The following is a 15743-nucleotide window of genomic DNA, read 5'->3' as shown; positions in this document are numbered from 1 at the left end:
TGCAACTATCTAATCTGATGTTCTTTGTGTGTTAAGTATAAAAACTGCTAATCAAATTTCTGTTAACACTATCAATTAATTGAATCAAAGCCTATTGTCTACTTCTGTGTATTAGTAGGTATCTCTTATTTCACATATCATGTCTTCCAGTTTCTTTTTACCATTTGCTTTGGGCATTAAATGGGTTTAAGCACACAAATTAAATCAGGGCAAAGCCTAAAGCAATTACTAGTTTGCTGTTAAATTATGTAAATCTGTCTTTAGACACGGAAACTCAACATTATAAAAGAAGGACCATCTTCAAGCAGGAAGAAGCCTTTTAAGAGGCAGGCAGAGGTTTAGAAGTTATGGAGATGCAGCCCCCTAGTACACCCCCTTCAAAGGCTCCATCTTCACTCTGAATGTCATCTCCCTTCAATATGTAACTCAGACCACAGCACCCTAGTTCTTGTACTCGAAGTTCTGGGATAGCAGCACAATTCTATCAGACTCAGGAATGGTCAGTCAACAACAACTGAATATTCTTTTCTCTGTGGAGCAGAAAACCCAGAAATTTTCCAAGACCTTTCACTGAAAAACCCGTTTGAGGATTGGAATATGGAATACAGCAGTGTAAGGAGAGGGGAAAAAAGCAGGGAAAAATAAATCAGTATGCTTTTTCAAAGTCCAGTTTCTCTTGTAAAGACACTACTGCCAGTACTAGCCATTTTCTAGGAGCAAGGTGCATAAATGTTATTAAACAATAATGGTATATGTTATTAAACAATAATGTCAAAACTTGATATCTCTCCTTTAAGTTTTATATGAATGTTCACCTGTATACTGTTTTCAGAAGAACACACAAAAAAACCCCAGGAGGAACTTAAAAGCTCATGACAGGTTCTCAGGCCTAAGGTAATTGCAGTCTAAGACTCCTTATCCCAAGGAGTAGTTTTAGATATTTGTCACTGTAGAAAGGCATTAAAAAGGTCAGAACAAGACACAAAGGTTAATTTATGGCATACGGGATAGTTGTTTATTCTTGTTTTAGTTATTCCAGGCTTTCTTGTAGTCAACTGAAACAGTTACCTTTGTAACCGTGGGAGTGCATTAGGACCTCATCCTAAAACTGCCTGCCTATTTCTCTTTTCTCCAAGGCAGGAATCTCTTTAGACCTAGTCTGAAGCTGGGATATAGAAGTCCATGTCCCAGATGCACTGAATACCATCCATAGCATCTGAATGACACCTACATTCTGGCTGAGTTAAATGAATTCAGGAATCCACTGACCACCTGGGTTCAATACTTGACCTCTTTCTTCACAAGAGGCTGGGCTGAGCAAAAACACTTAAAGACAGTTTAAACACTATACACTGTATCAATAATTCTCTTCAGCAAATAAACTGACTTTATAAGTTCCAATTTAGCTTAAGTTTTCAAAAATATATTTAATGCCCAGTAAACACAACCATCCTTCCATTTTCAAAATTACCTTGTCTATTTACTTCATTCTGAAGCAGCTCCTCCATTGCCTCTTCTTCAGCAATATCTAATGGAGTGTCTCCTTCACTATTTACAGCTCCTACATGTGCTCCTTGACTAATTAAATACCTGCCAATAGACAAAGAAATAAAACCTGTAAATAACATAGCAAAGCTGATGCAAAAAAATTAGCAGCCACTAGCATATCATATGCACACACACAATTAATAGAAACAATTATATTAGGTGTAAGTAAAACCCCTTGTGACTGTCTACAACCCCTGAATACCTGTATGTCTTTTCAAGATAACAACTATTAATACAAATAGCCCTCTGGTCTTCAGTTTGTCTCCTGACATGTTTAATACATACTTGGAAGAACTGAAATAACAAAATGGTTGGATTATGAACAAAAGTGAACACAAGGTAAACAGAGGTGGAACCACCAATTCCCATGACCTCCTCTTATTTAGTCACTTATCCTAGAGCTCACAAATTCAGTGGCAGGAGGTTTCTATACTTTATCAGAATGATGACTTCTGATCTCTTAGGCAGCTTCATGAAGTTAATAAAAACAGAACCACCTCTTCTCCTAAGTATTTGTAAGGTCAGCTTTTGGTGGGGAAGGAGGCAAGGGGGAGAAAGCAAGCAGTACTTTACACATTCCAACCTCTCTCTATGTTTTCTTATTTAATGTGCTGCTGCCTCAGAAGTCAACAATCCAAAATTCTGAATTTCCAATGAAGTCAAATGGATCAATTCCAACAATAATTCATACAAGAATTATATTACTTAATTGTATTAAACCATTGGCCTATTGAAGTTATTGAGAACGTACAGCTTAATAAACAATTAAAACATCAATACAGATCAGTCTTGCAACTTAATATTTCCACTTCCCTAACAAATTAAATACTTTGAGCCATGATAGGAGTCAACATAAGCAAAAAACATACTTCCTCCATATGCAAACATACCTCCTGCTTTGCAGAGCTTAATCTATATTTTCCATATATTTGAGAAAAAAAAATCAGGAAATACTGAAGAATTACTCATCCATTTGTGGATGAAATGAAGAGTGCTTTTTTACTTTCAGTATTACAGAATTCCAAATTACACAAGAGACAATCACAAAATTTATTCAACACTAATACAAATTACTTGAAGTACTTAATTGATGCTTAACTTTTCCCAATTAATTATGGTCCTAGATCCAGAATCAGTTACATTTTCCTTATCTTTATTCAATAACTCAGAATCAAGTACTTTCATATATTTCTATTTTTTACTGTATGACTTAAATAGTACATGTTATTAAACCTCCGTAATTACTTTAAGCAGAGGTAAGAATGAACAGATTACAAAATGAAAATTAATTCCCAGAAATGTAACCATATCTCTTGGGATATGCATCATCAGTCGCCACCAACAACTTTGATGCTGGTATGTGGTGCCGGTTTTATACTATTCCTCTTACAAGAGTGCAGTGCTGTAACTCTTACCTCTCTCCAGTTACAAAATTTAACTTCTGCGGGAATGAAAAATTAATACAGTGTAACAATATTTCTCAACAATACCAGTTGTGTTGTTTCAAAAGTGAAACACCCTCCAGGTCACAGATCAGGTAATTGCTATGCAGGTGTCTGCTAAACAGGCAGAAACAGCAGTGGGGAAAACAACTTTCTTACAAGGTCAAAACAAAGCCAACCACTGACAAAATTACCTTTTTTAAACAAATCCAAGTGAATAGTCATGTTCTTTCAACGTGTATGTTCTAATACAGACAGGGAAAAAGTGATGTTTATAAAACCTGATTTTTACCTGTTTCCACATAATACCTCTAGCAGAAAACTACTTCTGTAAGGAAATACATATCTCATTGAAGCAGTTGTATTTGGTCAACTGAGCCAACAACTTATAGACATGATAAAAGAAAGAATGCATAAGAAAATGTAGGGAATTAACAAAAAGCTAGCATAGCATTTCAGAAAGTAATTATTTCTATACACGGACAACTTCATGATCAATTACTCCTTTAAAGTAGACTCCAAAAATGAAGCTGCTTACAGATCAACATCAGATCAGCAGAGCTAGGGAGATTAGTAAGGTTGGAGAAGTAGAGTTATCTGATTTTCCTTTTGCAGGCGCTTACAGGGCTTTGGTTTTCCTGGGTCAGCGAAAGAAGGATGAGTGAAAATGCCCAGAGTCCACGGGATTTAAAGGGATGGAAGAAACAGAACAAAGATGAAAGGCAGCACACTACTCACCGAAGAAGTGTTAACTGTCCTTAACAATCGTTTGTCCTTAACAATCGTTCCTTCACACACTCCAACTCGGCCTCTCCTCTGCTATCCCTCTCAAAAAATTAACAGTGACCCCCTCAACTAAATTAAATGAAAGAGCATTACTCATGACAAATCAAACTATTCAAAATCCAATGATTTTAAAGACACCTTTTAAGCCTGGTAATGAAATCTACATTTTTTTCTACTTCCAACATCATCCAGATTACCCCATATGCATTTGTTTATCTTTATTTACAGTAGAAGTAGTTTCAGCAAAGCAATGACAGGGTTCAGACAGTGTATGAAGTCAACCTGGTACCTACAGCATAGAAGCTTTTATTAGGAAACCTAGCACTACCAATGGAAAGGAGAGCAATCACTGCAGGTGTGCAGATAACTTAGTTCTGCATCACATACAGAAATGAAACGGACTTGGTAAATATGACCAAGTGAATGATGCCCTGAGTTTGCAAGGCATAACTGAGCAGAAGCTAGTACCAAAATAATCCTAAAAATCAGAAGATTTTGGGTTTTATGTAAATAAATTATTTTTTGAATGAATTGTATTTCAATCTAAATGTTAATTAAAACTTACAGTGTAACTTATGAGTGTATTTGACATTTCAGTTATTCTGGTACCGTAACACCAAAATCTTCAACCGCAACAGCGCATTATTGTGTGTAGGTATGTATGCATATTTTAAAACTCTTCTATCTTTTGGGAAAAAACCCCAAACAATGTACAGAAACAATTGCTTGTATTTTACCTTTTTTAAGTAGGTGTTACCTTCATCTTGAAATTTCATCTTTCTAAAGTATGTAAAAATAATATAACTTCATTTCCTCAGCCGATACTTAATTGACAGAGCTACATGTATGCAATGAAAAGGAAACCGAAGCTGTGTAACAGAAAGTCCAGAACCATCTCTTTTGATACCACATCTAGAAAAAGGTGTTTTTCGCAAACGTGGATGCAGTGAAAAAGTAAAAACAAATTAAGATTTCCACCATCACCTACTAATACTTTTGGTGTACCACTTAAATTTGTATCTTCTGAAATTCACTTGTTGAAAAATGGCCACGTTCATAAGACAGTTACACAAGAATAACAATCTATATAATACACTGGTAGGTGCTCATTCTAAATCTAAACAGATAAGAAGGAAACAGTAACTTGATTCATGCCATGGTTTTTTTTGGAGCTAAAACATTAAAGTGTTAACACAGAAGTTAAAGGTACCACTTTTAGATGCTCTTGTGGTCTAAGTATAGAGAACTGCAAGTATCCCAGGAATACTAGGAAAGACAAAAGCAGGAAAAGAAAATAAAATCATTCCTGATACTTAACCCCTGATATTTCCATGACAAGCACTATGCAGTCTCAGTAAGACTGAAAGAACAAGTTTGCTTTCCATATTTATATTTTTATGAAGGCAAAAATATTTCTAGTTGAAATTTTTGTTTTAGGAATCACTGCTGTATATTCCTCAATAGCTACTGAGGACTGAAACTAACAACCTGGGGAAAAAAAGAAACATTTATTTTCTAGAATTACTATGAAACCGAGATTCTCTCCCATCCTTTTATGAAAAATACATTTCAGTGTCATCCATAGAGGGTTGGAATCTCAGTATATCTGAGACAATAAATAACAAACCTCTGAGATTACTGTAAAAATTCAAATATCCCACACGAAAACCAAACTCAGGAACTAGAAGTTTAAAATTTTAACTAGCAACGTGGCCTGCATTCTGAATTTAAAAAAAACCCCAAACCCCTTATAGCTGATTTTTGTGTTTATATCTATTAACAAAATGCATATATAGACACAAAGTAAACAGACGAAAACACCTCTCTCTGAAAACACTTTATATACGAAGTTGAGTCTTACCTGTGAATTTAGAACTTAAGAATCTAGAGATGCTCAAACTTGGATTTACTAAAAATTGTCAGCTGCAGACAAGATACACTGCAGATAACATTTTCATATTATTTATCACAGCACCAGAAAGAGGGACATATGTTTACAGTCGAACCTTGGCTCATTTCACAACATCTGGGAACAAGTTTGCAAAGTCATTAGGGATATAATTAACTTTAAGTATTCGCTGAACCTGAAGGTCACCAGAAGGGTGGTAAGCCCAGGGAAGGGAGAGAAGTATTTGCTGAATTGATTCAGTTCATTACAAACTGCCTGCTGATCTCACTGGGCAAACAAGCGGCCCCTTCAGACTGGTCAGAAGACCGGAGAGCAGTCCCTGATTCCTAAAATCTGATGACAGGGACCCTCCTAAAAAATATTGAAATAAGCATGTCCAATGTGGTCTTCCCAGTAAACATGGCCTAATTGCAAGTGGAGGCACCAACTATGAGCACAACTGATCTGCCAAGAACTTCTAACTAATTAGCCACTTCAGCTAAACCCAGCTGGTTTTAAAAAAATCCATAGATGGTGGAGTTCAAATTAATTCCAAGAGTCTCTTTACTGAATAATAATAGGGAGCCAGAGACAGAAAGTGTCACTGTGTTCATGCAGCTGTGCAAGCCCTCATCTGAAGAAACCAACAATGTAAAAAATTCGGTGCACAGTCCACAGGATGTAAAAACAAATTAAAAACTCTAACATCTTTGGAATATGAATTTAAATTGCCTTCTTTTAAAATGTCTTTCAGAATTGTTTCACTCTTCATTTTTTTTCAATATAAAGTATCAATAGACTTTTAAAAGTACACCTTTGTAAATCCCTCAAATAACTTATAAAAATATATCTAATATATCTGGCCAAACAATCAACTTCAGGAGATATTTATCAAATAAAAACCATAAAATTTTCATATTGCTATTTCCAATTTTTTTTAAAGTCAAAGATACACTAAAACTGTAAAACCTGACCCTTTTCAGACCTCCTATTGGTTTAAGTGTCTGTAAATCATAGAATCATAGAATAGATTGGGTTGGAAAAGACCTCCAAGATCATCAAGTCCAACCCCTGATCCAACTCCAATTACTATATCATGGCACTAAGGGCCACGTCCAATCTCTTTTTAAAAAAACCTCCAGGGATGGTGAATCCACCACCTCTCTGGGTAGGCCGTTCCAATGCCTGATAACCCTCTATGTAAAGAATTTTTTCCTAAATGTTTCTTTAAATATTTTCTAACTGTAGAAGAGTTTCACTTTCAATCCGAATTCCTAACAATGTTGTTATTAAGTCAAACAGAAGTAGAAATGCTACCTCAAGCTCATGCTACTTTGTCTTTCTCAAAAGTGGTTTTGTTTTGAGTCCCGGTTTGTTGGTTTCGGTTTTTTTGTTTTTTAACCTGCAGCAAAAATAACACTTAAAGGCCAGGTAAGCAAAGGTATACCTACCTACATATACAACATATTGAGAGACAGAATTATAGTTTCTTTGTGATTTTTGCATTAAGATGTACTTCTCAAAATAAGATATTGAAGAAAGGACTAGTCTTTTTATTTTTCTTGAATGTCTTGAATAATATAAACCTGAAGCAAATCCAGTAGCATTAGCATAACACTACGCTAAATTCTGCTGTGGTACACAGTACACATATGCCCTGCATCAGCAGGCAAGTTTCAAGGAAAATGTTCAGTTGGCTGAATAGGAGTGAACAGCCAGTGTCCAGCTATCCCTCAAAGACTCCTTCATTCACTCTCACACTGTTACAATCGCTTTTAAACACATAATTCAAAGCCCATATAAACGTAATGATAAAAAAATCACAACTTCACTGTTTTGGCCATATATGTTGTAACCCCTGTAATCACCTGGTGAAGAGTGTTAAAATGTGTGCTCCATGGGGCAGGCAGCTGGCAGGTCTTGCAAGGTGAGGAGTCCTGCTTGCCTGGGCAGGGGCACCTCGCACAGCACCCTTGCTCTGCACAACGGGGAATCTCCTCACCCCCTTCTGAGAAAACTGACAGATCATTTCCCTCGACCTCCTTTCTCCACAGCTGAAATATTCCTGCAGTTGTCTTTTTTCCTGAATTTATGATTTACAAAAGGAAATCATCCACATTCAGTATCAGAATCAAAACTGTAGAAATTCAGTTGGGCCAAGAATCCTTTCTCCTGCATGATTTTATGACCGAAGTAGAACGAATTAAATGACGTGAAAAACAATTAAGTCAAACTCATAGGGGTGCCTTATTTAGGCACTCTGCAAAATGCCATCCCACGCTGTCAGCTACTGCTGTGCCTCAACCTTCTGCCTCTGAACATTTACAACTGAATAGAGACTGACACGGGAAGATGGGCTTCTACAATGGCATTTAAATTAAAATCAAATCATGAGAAAACTCAGGCACTTTTAAGGTTATGATGCTTTACAAAGTCCAGAAGATTTTCACTCATAACTCTCTCTCTCGAAAAAAAAATGCTGCAGCACCTTCTAAATAGGAATGCTCCCACCATGAGCAGTATCAAGCCAGCAACTATGCAAAACACCAAGTTAAATAAGACTAATTAGGGTTATTTGGCATAACTAGACAATTATTTATCCTGAAATAAAGGACAGTTGATATCAGCAAAAGACCTGAGGTAAATTTATGATTTCCTCTTGCAGAACACAAAACCTGACAATTTCAGATAGCTAGAGATGTTTAAAAAAAGAATAACAAAGAATAGTTGAGAAAAAAAATGGCCAAATGATTCTGAGCAAATGCAAAGGGACATTTTCTATTTTCACGAGTATAATCCGAATTTCAGCATGTGCCTTTTTTCTAAACTATTAACTAGTTTGCAAAGACTTTATGTCCTTCAATATGCAGTATCTCTTTCAGATACCATCAAGTCCAGCTTCTGATCTTCCCTCATGAAGCTGTTATGAAAGGCATCCTGGGCAGAAACACATCTTTGCTTCAAAATTGTCAACTATTCCCAAAGCTATCAAAGTAGTAAAAAACCAAAAAATATCTTCCTATGTAAACAGCACTGTCAATTCTAAATACTATACCTGTATGAAAAACATATTTATGATTATGAAGCCAACATTTCATAGCATACCAACACATCACTGAGGTCTGTACATAGGAGGTTGTACCTACCCTCCACTACAACTTCTATGCCCAAGGAAGCACAGTAACTAGAATGAGATCTGTCTTCCTCCTTGGTATGCAGGAGCATAAAAGAAACAGTGTAGATAACAGTATCTGGTTAGTCTTAGTCCTCTTGTGTCTCTGAAAAAAGCCAGCAATAAACTCTAGAAATATTTGTACGTAGGTGGCCACCTAAACATTAATGTTGTAAAGATGGAACAGGAAAAATTCTTACTTGTAGCATCTGAAAAGCAACTAAGCCTTCATATTTTGCCATATCCATACAGAGGAAAGACATATGAGAGGTGGCAGAGCAATGTGCAGGTGAAAGTAAACAGAGAGTGAGGAAAGCAAAAGTAGAAAACGTGAAGAAAGCCATATAGGGAAACATATGGTGTAAACCTGCACACAAAAGAAAGACAAGAAAAAAAAAAAGACAGAACTTGAGCCTGGCAATGCCAGGATGAATACCAGGCAAAAACTTAGGCAGGAATGATACAAAGCAAAACAAAAAGCATTTTTAAAGTGCATATCAGATGTTAATTTCACTTTGTGAACAAGTGTTCTCTCCTTTAAAGTTTGCACCCTATTGTGCAAAAATGAAGGTTGAGTTTGAAAAATATCTCGTTGCAGCTACAGAGTGCGTACAGTAACTCCAGTTCACAACACTCTCTGTGCTTGGAACGCTTGGTTTTGTTACACTAATTGAAAAGAAGAGGTAACTGCAGCATGGAGACAGAAAAGGAGGAGAAAGAGGGAAAACTATGCTGCTGCCCACCTTCCTCAGTTAATTCTCCACTAACAAGAGGTGATCGCACCAGTAGCTCATCATCCCTCCTGCCTTGTGCCAAAAGTAGAATTGCTAAATTTGGGTATATTAGCACCACAAATAACAATTTGTAATTGTTGATTCCTATTTCTGTGGAAGTTATGAGTATGGACTTAACAAGTTTACAGCCGTTTGTTGGCATTTATATCAGAAAAATTTAAACCAAGATAAATTCTTTTATTGTGCTAAATAGGTATTAGTGTATACATAACTACTACATCACAGAACTTACCTTCTTTGTAATTATATTATGTAATAATATAGTGAGCATATCTCTCTACAAGGCAACATTACTACCACGGTGAAGCTTTTAGCATCGCTCAGTAGTACTGAACTTGGTACGACCACTAGTTAGATATCAACAATCTGCACTTCATAGCAGTTGTCACATGTCCAGTCCACTTTAATTTTCCTTGAAATCACATTTCTTCCAAAAGAAATTCCTACTCTTTATTAAAATTTGATAAGCAGTACCTCATCTGTAATAAAGAGGTTTCAAATAATTCCTTTTTTTCTACTTTTTTTCTGTCATATCTGCTGTTATTGAAAACCCCCACACTTCTGTGTCTTAGTATCTGAATCGTATCCAAATAACTCACTCTCATCAATGCACAGCAGCACTATATGTTTAGAGATACCACATTTATTTACACGCATTTCAGAAGAATTCAAACAGCTTTTATGCTGCCTCAGTCAGGGATAACACTAGAAAAATACACACAGATTAGGATCATTTGCAATGAAATGACGCAGTTTAGGATAGCCAACAAGAGACACGGCTTTAAGAAAGGACAAATAGGTCATAAATTGCTTTAGAGTCATTAGAAAGTCTGCTCTATGTGCCCGAATAGGGTCAAACTCACAACAAAGAAAACCACTCAAGTAAAAGCTGAAAGAAAGTAAAAACTGAGATGCATAGGAGTGACAATCTATACCACATCCTTGTTTTCTCCTAAAAATCAATATTCAAAACCAACTTTACTGTGAATTAACTTATTTTTATACCAGATAACTGAATAAATACTACATTCAACAGTCAACGGCACTAACAATTCCATAGATTCACCTCTCTCTCAAACAGTAATTTTGAATTAGTTGATGAGGCACTCACATGTGACAGTATGCCATACTCACCAAGCATTTGTGCAATTCAAAACTTGGTTGCTCATGTATCTAGAGCTGTTCTCTCATGTTCCAGTCATACCTAGAAAATAGGAGTTTATCTGTGGCAATGGGCCACAAGACACCAGCCAGGAAGGAACTGAGTGTTACATTTCTTGGGAGTCTATCCAAGCTCCCAGATTTCCATATCTATCACTCTTATGTATGTCTTCTCTTCCATATGTATCATATTCTACTTCAGAATTCAGAGGTAAGGTATTTATTCTAAATTGTTCTCAGAATACCAATAAAACCAATGTTTTATGATAAGTAAGATCTTTCCTATGTACATGACTTCTCAAAGCAGGATGGTTTTTTGAGACATGAGCTGCACTTTCAAATTCTTTTTCAGTGCTCTGAGCTTTACACTGGACATCAGTTCCTTGACTTTTCCGTAGATCCAGTGAACTGCTAAATCACATTAAGACAAAAAAGATACTTTCCGTTAAGTCATATGTCCCTGAGGAACATATCTCTGGACTTAAATTCTAGTACATTTAACCTTAGAAGAACAGAAACACAATATACTTACTAAACAATATTTACGGTCACAAGTAGACATGCACACAGTAACCCAATCTGATAGAAAGCAGCTAGAGAGCACACACTGCCTTTGTGCATTCTACAGCGACCAGGTCTCCTACACTCAGCTGAACAAACAGGCAACAAATCTGTTGGGTCCTATAGTTTCCTCTAACCCATCAACTAGATCTTACTGTGTATTGCTGTCAAGTGGGTTTTATCCACACATCAGATCACAGCTACACAGAAGAAAAGAGTAAATTCTACCACATAGTGACATGATTTTAAAAAGGGAATCTTACCATCAACCATAACAACTTCATTAGTATTTCACTATTCACAGGATGTACATATATGAGGCAAAAACATGCTGGTAACAGTACACAGCCCCAGTACCTCCTCAGAAAAAAAAATGCCAACTGATATTAGCTCACTGATCTTCTCCAAGTTTCTCCATTATTTTATCTAACAGAATTTAGCTTTATCCTTGCAGATATCCAACACAAGCTTGGAGAAGGAGAAACTTTTATGTTGCCAATAAAGAACAAGCATCACACTTTTGACTGGCGGGGAGGGGACACTACACAGATGACTACCATACTGGTATATTTTCTCTCCCATTAATGGTTTTTCCCAAACTATTCTTCCAGAAAGAAGGCAGCAGATGGAAATTAATTACCTGAAACAATCTTCCAAAGCCTGCAGTGACCTTTTCACAGCTCTCAAAACAAACACTGCGTCTTTATCAGTATCAACTTGTAAGAGTCCGTCATTCTTCTAGAAGAGCTGTTTTTCTCTGGCTGGGAATAAATCTTCTTTCCCTGCTTTTATTTTGTCACATGGCTTGTTTTATAACACATCCTTCTGAAGTCCTCATTTTCTGAATGGGTTGTATCAAGTTTCACATTTGGTTCTTTTTCCTTTTAATTCTACTCCTCCAGTTAACATTTCCTAGTGTCATTTAAAGAAACGTCTTGAATCCTGACAAAACCACTCATTCACCTTGCAGCACCTCTATCAGACCAAACCCCATACCAGCTTGCATAATCACTTTCCATGTGGTTTATATCAAACCACAAACTTCACCTTGCCATTCACAAATCCAAATTTTTGATTATCCTTCGAAGATCCATTTCTGAATGTATCATTAATAATATCACTTCAGTTATTTACAACCATAACTGGGAACAAAGCTGAAGGAACAGAAGCCATCCCCAGCATTTTTATAGGCCTGCTCTGCCTAAATAATGTTTTGCTCTTTAGGATTAAAGTGTTTAATCCTAAAGATTTAGATTAAAAGAGTTGAGATTAAAAATCACCAGTGAGTAAGAAACGGCTTCAGGTGATAAAGTGATTAAAACTTCGAGAGAAATGGATTAAAAACAACTGCTCTGAAACACTTTCTGACACCAACACTCTCACTTATCGTCAAAGAACATTCAACAGTACCAACTGCTTCAGGTTCATGAAGTGGGAGATGAAACACAGCACTCTACCACTGCACAGGCACCTCTACACAGCCACGCTTCTGATCAGAAGTACTAGGTATGTCTGAAAAGCAGCTCAGATTTTTTTTTTACCTGCGTATCTATGCCAACTGCTGCTGGCAAGCAGGTCAGCTCACTGATCCAAAAGAGAATAAATCCTCCAAACTCCGTGAAGGTTAGTCTTATGCTAATAATTCCCACATTGTGTGATAATTAGATAATGCAAGAGAGGAGGTAAGAGCCTGCGGAGTGAGTAAAACCGAGGACGGAAGAAAGTATCTCCTTGTTTCCGCAGTAGTTTCAAGTTAGATCTCATTAGGCATATTGTGAAACTGCAGTGGATTCTCTTTACTAGCTCTGTTGTCAGAAGAGCACAAGCAGGAATCATTACCAGCCAGCGCCCACAGCAGTCCCCACAAGCCAACTAGAGCTGTAAGCACCCTATAATCGAACATCTAGGTATCCAACTACAGGTTTTCAGGATTGTCTCTGAGTCCTCTGTATATCAAACAATGATCACTCATTTAGTCTTAATGGCCTGTTACTAAAATAGGGACATCCTGGGACAATGGTTTGCCGAGGCTTCAGCAAACGAGTTTGTCTGGGTTCACTTTCAGGTGTCTGGAGTCTGGAAGAACAGTTGGGCGTCAGCAACAAGCGAGTGGTTACACACAAACCTCTTAAAGTCTGCTTTAAATATTAGGGGAAGGAGAGGATACAACACAGGTATACTTCAGGAAGGAAGGAAAGTGGGTGAGCTGGGTTTTAGAGCAGCAGAGTTGGTCAAGCTGCTATTCTCCTCCTAAATAAACTGAGTGAGAAGGTTCTGAACTTTACAAGATTTTCTCTTTCTGACTGCAATCACACGCTTCACCCTTTAAAGCCTCTAAAATAATGAAGGTGTATTTTGAAAATGTGCTAAGTCTTAGGGTCTGCATATGTAACTGTGTATCAAACATGGCTCTCAAACATACAGATTTAGTTCAAGCATTCATTCAACAACTAGCCTATATCCAGAAATTAGATCTTCACAGAGAATAAAAATGGAGCAAATACATGCTATTTTTCCTGTAATACTTTTCTAGTTTCCATCTACTTTCATGAACTTTTTGAACCAGATCCCATTTGTACGTATATATTCTGCATTTGTATTTTTTTTATATATCCACCCTCCACGGACTTCTCAACCCTTGAATCCATGAGGAATTTTAGTATCTACAGCAACATTGGGCAAACTGTTGTAATACCTACTACATGAAGGTATTCTGCCCTCAGCAGACATCTCTCTCCCCCTTCAGTTTTTGTTTTGTGGGGATTTTTTGCACAAAAGTGTAACTGTCACTGACTTCTAAGTTGGTTTTGAAAAACACTTTTCTTACACTTGCTGGAAGATGAACCTTCTTTCATTTTGGGTAAAATGAAAAAGCATTCATATTTAAGTAGTATAACTGTACAGTTGCAAACAAGGTTTGAAATACATCAACTAGACACTCACAACTAGGTATCCTACAAAACCCACATGAGAATAAATTTTTAACACAAACTTTAATTCTTGACCACAAATTTCTATAATTTCAGTTTTATTTTACATTAATCTGGTGCAATACAAAGCAGAGAGAAATAAAAGAGAAGCATTTTAGAATTGTTTTCTAAATACCACTGTTTTTCCCTCGTCCATTACATTTTTTACATTCTAAAATGGAATTTGTCTATTCCTTGATACTGAAAAAATATACATGCTTTTAAATTGTAGAAGAGATCTATCAAATAAAATAATTCATTATATACAAAAATAGTTTTACAGGAGTCTTACAAAGGTAAATTTAATCCTACCCATTAAATACCATCTTAAAGAATGTACACAAAATTTCTGTTCAAGTCCTCCTGCATAAAAGTTTTTATTCATATAACTAAAATTTTACAAAGCATTTGATGCTGACTTTTTAGTTCATACTAGCACATTAGAGAAAAAAAGGTTCCTTTGTGTAAAGTTTTGTGTAATGAAAAAAATGGAGACGAATACAAAAAGAGAACATGCTACACAAAATCCACCTGTTTTGGCAATTTTGAAGAATTATAATTGAAAACATGTTCATATTACAATTACTTGTAAGGTAATTCATATAATCATAACCTAGATGAACAGCAACTTAAGCAGGCAATTCTAAAATTAAAAGTATTCAAAGAATTTCCAGTAAGCTGAAACACTCCTAGCACTTACAGATAGCAGAAACTACAGAAAGAACAGGAGCAATTGCTCTCCACACCAGAATTTTTGCTTTTACAGCACAACTCCCCATGTGCAACCAGCTGACGCTTTATTTCACACTATACTATGTTCTCTTGCTGTATATTTCACTTAAAGTGGCCTTCCATAAGACTAACATTTGTTAAACTGGAAGATTTGTTTTTTTAGAAGAGACAGGAAGCATAGGCAAGAGAATACAGCTGTTCTGAAGGGCAGAAAGCTCAAATGGGACAGGAGAAACTGCTGGGAGATGCCACTGGACTGGTGAACACAGTGGAGGATAACAGGGACAGGGAATATACCTGCAATGACAAGCCCAGTGACCAGACAGCACAGTTAGTAAAAGCAAAATAAAACCCCAACAAGTGGAGGTCATGCCATGAATTCATCAGCCCCTTCGCAATCAGCATGGGACCAGTGCCCAAACATGGCTGAAGTGGTGGCTCCCTGAGATATCCAGAGGTTTTTTTGAAGAAGCTCCCTACCACCTACATACTCGGTACTTCTCACATATCTCCAGCATATGAGTGCCCTCACTTGGGAACATCTGAGTACCAGCAGGTACTACTTAGGAAGAATGTGTACATTATGGGATCTACATCATAGCAGCCTTCCTGTACCTAAAAGAGCCTACATGAAAGCTGGAGAGGGACTTCTTACAAGGGCATGTAGTGACAGGACAAGGGGGAATGGCT

The 15743-nt window shown here is 36.7% G+C and overlaps 1 protein-coding gene across 4 annotated transcripts in view; it reads right to left on the bottom strand.

Moving 5' to 3' along the window:
- Nucleotides 1-15743, bottom strand: part of PPP1R12A (protein phosphatase 1 regulatory subunit 12A) — a 113588-nt gene that overhangs the window by 56025 nt on the left and 41820 nt on the right. For all 4 annotated transcript variants that reach the window (XM_027655443.1, XM_027655453.1, XM_027655425.1 and 1 more), the window contains exon 3: nucleotides 1472-1590. In XM_027655443.1, the coding sequence (XP_027511244.1) occupies nucleotides 1472-1590 (119 nt within the window). The remainder of the gene's footprint in view (nucleotides 1-1471; nucleotides 1591-15743) is intronic.

This window comes from Corapipo altera, unplaced genomic scaffold (genome assembly GCF_003945725.1).
Source record: "Corapipo altera isolate COAL_440 unplaced genomic scaffold, ASM394572v1 1, whole genome shotgun sequence".
Classification (NCBI taxonomy): domain Eukaryota; kingdom Metazoa; phylum Chordata; class Aves; order Passeriformes; family Pipridae; genus Corapipo; species Corapipo altera.
The sequence above is the reverse complement of the archived record's forward strand: the minus strand, read 5'-3'. Positions and strand labels throughout refer to the sequence as shown.